We start from the raw sequence: 7,806 nt of genomic DNA, 5'->3' as shown, positions 1-7,806 counted from the left end.
TACCCTCTGTTTTGCTATTCCATCATGGGGTTAGAATTTCAAGATCAGGAGGAGAAATTCATCTCTGCGTGTCATGGAAAAGGAATCCTAGTTCAAGTTAGACCAAGAGAAGGCCTGAAAGGCATTGAAAAAAAACTTGACGAGCAACTCCAAACCCTCTCTCATAAAGAAATAACTCCTCCAAAGAAAATGGTATCTTCTTCTATTTCGTTCTAATCCTTTCTATCTGTTCTATTCATTTTCTTTACATTTTGCAAACAAAATAGTTCTGCTTTTGTGAGGCCCTATTCTTGCATTTGGAGGATTTTCATGTTACAATATAGGTGTTCCATGGTAATGGTTCTTCACCGGCAACTGTTATTGGTCAGGCTTAATCCGTTATTCACCGATTAGTTATTTTAGTACCCATTTTATAAAAGGGTAAAATGATATTTTGAAAAAAAAAATGGATTGATTAAATGCTTTTCGTCTGGGTCAGTAACGAAAGGAAATTTTTTGTCGAATATTTTAAAAGTTTAGGGGTGGTTTTTGTTCAAGTAAAACTAAAGGGGAGGTTTTTATCATTGTCAGGAACTATAGGGGAGTTTTTGTATTTTACCCTTTATTTAATGATTCAAACCTTTTTTCTGAGAAGTTAAATTAGGGGTGAGAAAATGGGTAGGTTTTACTCGGAACCAAATGGAACCGACCTCAACCCAGCCTTGAACTGATCTTACCCAATTTGTTACAGGGTAGGGTCTAATCCCTACCTAGGTCAGTTCCAGGGTCTAGGAGTTTACCCTATCTGAACCGACCCAATGAACTGGCCTTGATTGGCCTTAGTGGAACTGGCTTTGGAATTGAACTTGCCTTGAAATAAACTCCAAAATATTTTTAAGAGTGTGAAGATTTGAACACAAACACTTATAATTACCAAAGCCATGGTCTCACTTGACCATTGAATTACTTAAGTGATTTGATCATTTGTTTTCATTTTAATATTTGAATGTGTATAATAAATAATATAAAAAGTAATATTTATAAAATTTAAATTATAATATGACAAATTTTGAACCACATGTTAATATATTATAATAATCTATACATTAAATTACTCAATTTAATCAATAAACATAATATAAGTTTTAAATGACATGTTTCATTCTTTTAAGACAGAGAGTAAACAAATAACAGATTCTACGGGTAGGCCTTGGAATCGACCCTGAAACCTATCTTCACAAGGTAGGTTCTGGTTCCACAAACTTGGAACCCACCCTTACAGGGTAGGTTCTAGGTTCTGCCATGGAACCGAACCGAACTAACTCGTGCTCACCCCTAAGTTGAATGATTGATTTTATTGTATTAACTTCCGAGCAAGAGACACCTAAGCGTATACTCCCTGTATTGATTTTTCTTGATCAACAAAATGAACAAGGTCAAGATGTTACTGGGCATTAAACGGTCTTACTTTATTAGTAGATGTATCTATGAGAAACAAAAAGAAGGCTATATTGTAGAAGAACCCCAATTGAACTTTGAAATCTTTGGATCAGTGGAAGTTAGCATACCAAAGCTTTCTTCTCCCTCAAGTTCATTGTCATAATCTCATCCTCGGTTTAAGGAGGAGCAGTTTTGTGCTTTTCAAAAAAAAAGAAAAAAAAATTGTCCCACTTATTGATGTATCCAATTTTGTCAATATATAAAACTTTATTAATTTCTGCGCAAAAATTCTTTTCCAATTCAAATCACTAGAGAAATCTTTAATTATGGGTTACCAATGAAAAGGCAACAGATATATCTACAGGGGCATTTTATTTAATTATTGCTTAATCTAATTACTAAAAGCATGGCACGTGGACAAGCATGAAGAGGAAGGTTGGACTCTTCTTGTTAATTAAATGTCAAGACAAGTTCAAAGTACAGTTGATGTTCATCCATGCACATCCGGAGATCCACACTCCGGCACTCTCGAAAAGACTAAAAATTTGTTGAAAGCATCTGCTGATACAAGGAACTTGAAGTTGGGTAAAACGCTCCATGGTCAGTTGTTCAAGAGAACCATTAATGAAAGCATTGAAGATGTTGTGATTCAATCTAACTGTCTGATAAGTTATTATTCAAAATGCAACCAAATATCATTAGCCCATCAATTGTTTGACCGAATGCCTAAAAGAAACCTAGTTTTTTGGAGCTCTCTAGCTGATGGCAGGTTATCTCCATAGTGGACTATCTTCCGAACTTTTCAGGATATTTAAAACAATGAATTTGGATGGAACTATGCAGCCCAATGAGTATATATTTGCCACCATTATTTCTTTATGTGCCAATTAATATCAGAGCACTCGAAGAGGGAACAGAGCCATTGTTATGTATTGAAGTCTGGGTTGGTATTTCACTCATATGTTAAAAATGCACTTCTATATATGTACTCAAGTTGTTCATATGTGCAAGGTGCCTCACAGGTTTTCGAGACTGTGCCAGGATCGGATATTCTTTCTTATAACTCAATCATCCTTGGGCTTTTAGAACACGGGTATCTAAATGAAGCATTGGAAGTTTTGAATAAGATGGTGGATAAGCCTGTAGTGAGGGACAATATCACATATGTTACTCTTATTAATCTCTGCAAACATTTGAAAGATTTAAAACTCCAGGTTGCAAATCACAATCAGATATTCAGGACTGGTCTTAAGCTTGATATCTTCATTGGCAGAGCAATTATAGACATGTACGGGAAATGTGGTAAGATATTCAGTGTGCAAGAAATGTTTTTGATGGGCTATGCAACCACAATGTGGTCTCATGGACAGCTATTATCATGGAGATGTATTAAATGCGTGTATAAAGAAAAACCAGATTTAGTGGCTATCTTATTGTTGGAAATGCCCTGATCAACATGCATGTATTTCAAGAGTGGGTGCTGTTGAATTTGGGCATCAAGTACTTTTAGATATGTCTTACCGTGACATCATTACATGGAAATCAATGATATGTGGCTACTCCCATTATGGACTTGGTAGACAAGTCTTCCAAAATATGTTGTTAGCTGAAGAAGCACCTAGCTATGTAACTTTTGTTGGAGTTCTATCTGCTTGTGTTGACAAGGGGTTCTACTATTTAAATCAGATGATGAAGGGTATTGGGATCACACCTAGGGTGGAGCATTAATTATACTTGCATTGTTGGGCTTCCAAGTAGGACAAGACTACTCAAAGAAGCTGAGAGTTTCATGAGGTCTACATCATCAGTCAAATGGGATGTTTTTGCATGGTGTACCTTGCTCAATGCTTGCCATGTCCAAGGAAAACTTTGGTCTGGGAATGAAAGTAGCAGAGGCTATGTGTCCTAGAGTTGGATCCTGGTGATGTGGGGGCATATATTATATATGCCAAGGCAAGGAGGTGGGATGGAGTTGCAAACATTAGGAAGTTGATGAGGGGAAGAAACATCAAGAAAGAACCAGGGGTGAGCTGAATAGAGATAAGAAATAAAATCCATGTCTTTATTTATTTCAGAAGACAAGAAACACCCCTATTCAAACCAAATACATGAACATGTTGTCGAGCTACTACCACTTGTAAAACCATTATGTTATGTGCCCAGGGTCGACACTGTGCTGCATGATGTGGAGGATGAATAGAAGGAAGAGTATCTCAGTTATCACAGTGAAAAGTTGGTGTAGCATATGGCCTTATGAATGCACCTATAGGAGCACCAATTCGTGTCATCAAGAACCTTCCGATGTGTGACGACTGCCACTATGCCATAAAACTCGTATCAATGGTCACTAACTGCAAAATAATCATCAAAGGCGTTAATCGGTTCCACTGCTTTATATATGGTGGTTGCACTTGTGGTGAATACTGGTGATGCTCCATTGACCTTTCACTCATTGAGCAACTTAGATGAAGAAAATAGCCTATTCAGCTGAGAGGGCAACTGTGCTTTGTTACATAAAATCAGCTTTCAATGCAAGCCCAAACTGAGTCCATTTTGCTCAGGTTCCATGTAAGTATTCTTAAACAAATTTGTTACGAGTTCCCTTAAGTCTATTTCCCTAAAATATAAAGTTGTGAGTTAATTTCTCCTCATCTCCTGAATAGACATTAAAGTTCATCATGCTTGATTTTGTTTAGTTTATCTGTGTGAGTTACTCTTACAGTAGAACCACAAAGGAAGCCAAGGAAAATAGTTCCAAAAGAAAAGGAAACAGCAACAATAGTTTTCAGTTCTTGTCACTAAGAGGAATCTCCCATTCCCTAAAGCTTGAATACACTTGGGCCGCCATCAATAACAGGTTTTCTCTTCTAAATAAATCAATAGCTCAACTAGAAATGTGTTTCCTCTACAACTACTCTAGACCCACTTAAAAGTGGTTCTTCCACTTGTGAGGCACAAAAAAAAAAAAAAAACAAAAAAAAAAAAAACAGTTTCATGACTTGCCATTTAATGCCTGGTTAAAAATCCATAATATTTGTCAAGGTTCAGCTTCTTAGCATCTATGGGTTGTGATGATTCTTGCATCTGCAATTAGAGAAGTAATTTGATTGCTGAACACATTGCTAAAGCAAAGGGTAAAGCAGAAGATGTTTTACTACTTCATTGTCATTTGCATTCAAGTGGGCTTTTGATAAAAAAAAAAAAAGAAAAAAAAAATATGCTTTATTGGAATTCATGTTTGCATCCATTACAGCTAAAAGTCTATTTGGTATGAATATAAATTTGTTAGTGCAAAACTAACCCAATTTTTCATTTTATATGAACCGTTTTTCACTCTACATATTTGCATTCACACTTATTTGCATCGTTTCCAAACACAGCCTCTGCAATCTTCTGCTTACCTGCTTTTTATATAGCTTTCTGGCAGGGCTCTATTCCTCTCTTTATACATTGATATAATTCTATTTTCATCTTTAAAAATAAAAAAATCCATCTAATGCTTGAACTGGGCAACTAAAGATTTTATGCTTATTTTCTACTGCTGGTAGTTAAAAAAAGTTAGCTTAGGTTTTCTAGAAAATGAACACATTTTCAGTTTCTGTTAATAGCCTGAAGTTGTTTCGGGTCGGCAGATGAGTGGAATGAAATGCCATATAAAACTGAATCAAAGGATTCAATTAATTTCCCAGTGGCTTCCGAACAGAAGATTCTATTTTTGCATCCGCTTGGGGACGCTAAAAATGTAAGAAGCTCTTCAGGTTTTATATGAAATGCTTTGTAGGTAGTGAATCTGTTGCCAGTGGAGAATTTCTGTTTACTTGCACCAAGAAATTATGAACCTTTCAGTTATGATTTCACTACCGGCGTGTTTGGGACCGTATTTTTTGCAATTTTTGAGAAAATGTTTTTTCATGGTATTGTTTGGTTTCATTGCTGTTTTCTGAGAAAACACTTTGTGGAAACACCAAAAATGACATTTTTATTATGGGTAGGTTTTTTTTTTCTGAAAAAACGGCAAAATGTATTTTACTGTTTTGAGAAAACTGTTAACCAAACAGCATATGCCGATGTGTTGTTTGCCCTTCTTCTCAAAACCTGATGTGGGACTGTTTTTTCAAAAAAAAAGGGCAATGGTCCCAAACACCACCTTAGCGTTTAATAGAAGATTGCACGGGCTGTGCTAAAAAGATGGCCATTCTAGATTCAGTTAAATTTACTGAATTGGTTGATGGTTGTGGGTGAACTTATATAGCCCGATATTTAATTTTTTATTTTTAAAAATTCAAAAGAACCACAAAATTCTGAAAGGATTGGGAAGTAATATATTACAGGTATGATGTGGACAACTGCATTTTAGAATGAATTGGCCATTTCTTCTTTCTTTCCTATGAAAGGGTTAATTATCAGCAGTCAGCTCAGGTGAGGGGTTCGGGATTCAGTAAAACAATTCATATACGACTGAGACAAGCCAGGTGTCCTGTTTTCATATCAGATAGGGAACAACTCAACGATCATACAAACTTGTGTTACTGCCATGAATCCCGTCTTAGTGTCATCTGATGCTGAGGAACTAACTCTGTGCTGATGGGGGCACCCAAATTTGATTCAAATCGAAACACCAAAAGGTTATATATAGACATGGAAAAACAAAACTAGAAAGAGAAGAAAAGAAATTTCTGTTATAAGTCAAATTAAATGGAAGTGTGTTCCAAAGTGTTTAATTCAGCAGAAGCCGCTTTCCATCAATTTCAAAAATTCACTGAAATCTATCAGCCCATCTCTGTTGACATCAAAGGTTTTAATCATCCTTTTGCATTGCTCCACGTCGTATCCTTCCTGGAAACCCAGAGAACAGAGAACTCTCTGCAACTCCATTGCATCTATGAACCCATCTCTGTTATTATCAAACACATCGAAAGCATCCTTGACTTCCTCCAAGCTTGGCTCCTTATCCTCAAAAACTTTTGAAACCTCATCCAAACTCAGCCCGTCCTGAATCTTATCGCCATGCGGGTTATACAACAGCCCAAGCTTGTTGATAACCTCCTCCACATCTCTTCTGCACAGTCTCCCATCATCTCCCTTGGCATGAGACTTCTGGCTTGGTGTTGATTCATGACTCTGATATTTTATCTTTGAACAAATCTTTGATTTACCAGATATAAAGTCAAGTAGTGATCTGAGGGGGAATTGGAAACTTGAATCCAACTGAGGAAGTTTGATGAGCCAGGCCAAAACTCTGTGGCACAAGATGTACTCAACACAGACAGTTAATGAGAATTGTAAGATTGTGGCTGGTGATAGTGTTTCCATATCTTAAAACAATATGGATTTCTAAAAGAAATAGATAAAGACTGCAAGTTAAAAACAGATGAAGAAACTGAATTGGGGATTATCTGGGAAATGGAGACGGGCATATCCATACATATATAAAATGATCAACTTTGAAAAATCAAGGTCTTTATTTTATTTCTTTTCCTGTACAAGTTTGAAAAGCACAAAACTTGCTCCAGAAAGGAAATTTCTCCTCAACTGCTGCATATTTGAAGTGAACTTGCTCTAAAGTTAGTGATGGGAAAGAGTCTTGGTCGTTTTCTATCTTAAGCTTTGCAAAGATTATCTGAGCTTCTAAATAGAACCGAATATCCAGATATGGGATATGTAAATGAATCAGATTCAAAACCATATTTTACATATCCATCATATATCAAATCGAAATTGCATCTCCCAAGATTCTTGGCGGATGGAATTTGGATATATATAACCCTTATTATTTATTGTTTGTAAAAGACCCAGAAACTGTCTCCTCTTCTGGGTCTTCGGTCATCCTTTGTGTTGGTAAATAACTCACTTTGTTGCGCCTCCGACAGAGAGAGACTATTGATCCATTTGCTTTAAATCCAAGACACGAAACCGGTGTATTTTTAATTAAATGGAGAAAATTACAAAGGGAGCGGTGTGTTTGAATTTCCCTGCAGCTGCGTATGATCTTTATGAACGACCGACCCAATATATCAGCCAGTTAACAAAGGAATCCATGTCCTGTCCACTGACCCCCACCTACCCCCCAACCCCTACGAACTCTCGCAGCAACATACATGATCGTGGTAGCATTGACTTGCGCCATAGTCTTTTTATTAAAATAAAGCATACCCACTGGACGGGTATTAGGCAAAATTTTATATGTACATTGTTGAAAGTTATAATGCATTAGGTGTTAAATGTAATAATATTTTATATTTTAGTGAAGGATAATTGATAATTTTATTCATTTTTTATATGTTTAATCAAATAATTGAAATTTTTATATTTATTCATGCTATTTTATTTGCACATTATTTATACATAACATGAAATAATAGAAAATTGGGTATGACTTCGTGGCCT

General features: G+C 36.1%; 1 protein-coding gene and 1 pseudogene across 1 annotated transcript; one reads left to right on the top strand and one right to left on the bottom strand.

Moving 5' to 3' along the window:
- Positions 1–1,896: 1,896 nt before the first annotated feature.
- On the top strand, positions 1,897–3,903 carry LOC148863169 (pentatricopeptide repeat-containing protein At5g39680 pseudogene; annotated as a pseudogene).
- A 2,238-nt stretch (positions 3,904–6,141) lies between these two features.
- On the bottom strand, positions 6,142–6,732 carry LOC148863168 (Calcium-binding EF-hand family protein). Its single transcript, XM_088976258.1, has one exon. It carries the CDS (start codon positions 6,730–6,732, stop codon positions 6,142–6,144), a length of 591 nt encoding a protein of 196 aa, XP_088832384.1.
- Positions 6,733–7,806: the final 1,074 nt, after the last annotated feature.

The sequence above is a fragment of the Nelumbo lutea genome, chromosome 3, assembly GCF_056320005.1.
Source record: "Nelumbo lutea isolate HS-2025 chromosome 3, American lotus-T2T, whole genome shotgun sequence".
Taxonomy (NCBI): domain Eukaryota; kingdom Viridiplantae; phylum Streptophyta; class Magnoliopsida; order Proteales; family Nelumbonaceae; genus Nelumbo; species Nelumbo lutea.
The sequence above is the reverse complement of the archived record's forward strand: the minus strand, read 5'-3'. Positions and strand labels throughout refer to the sequence as shown.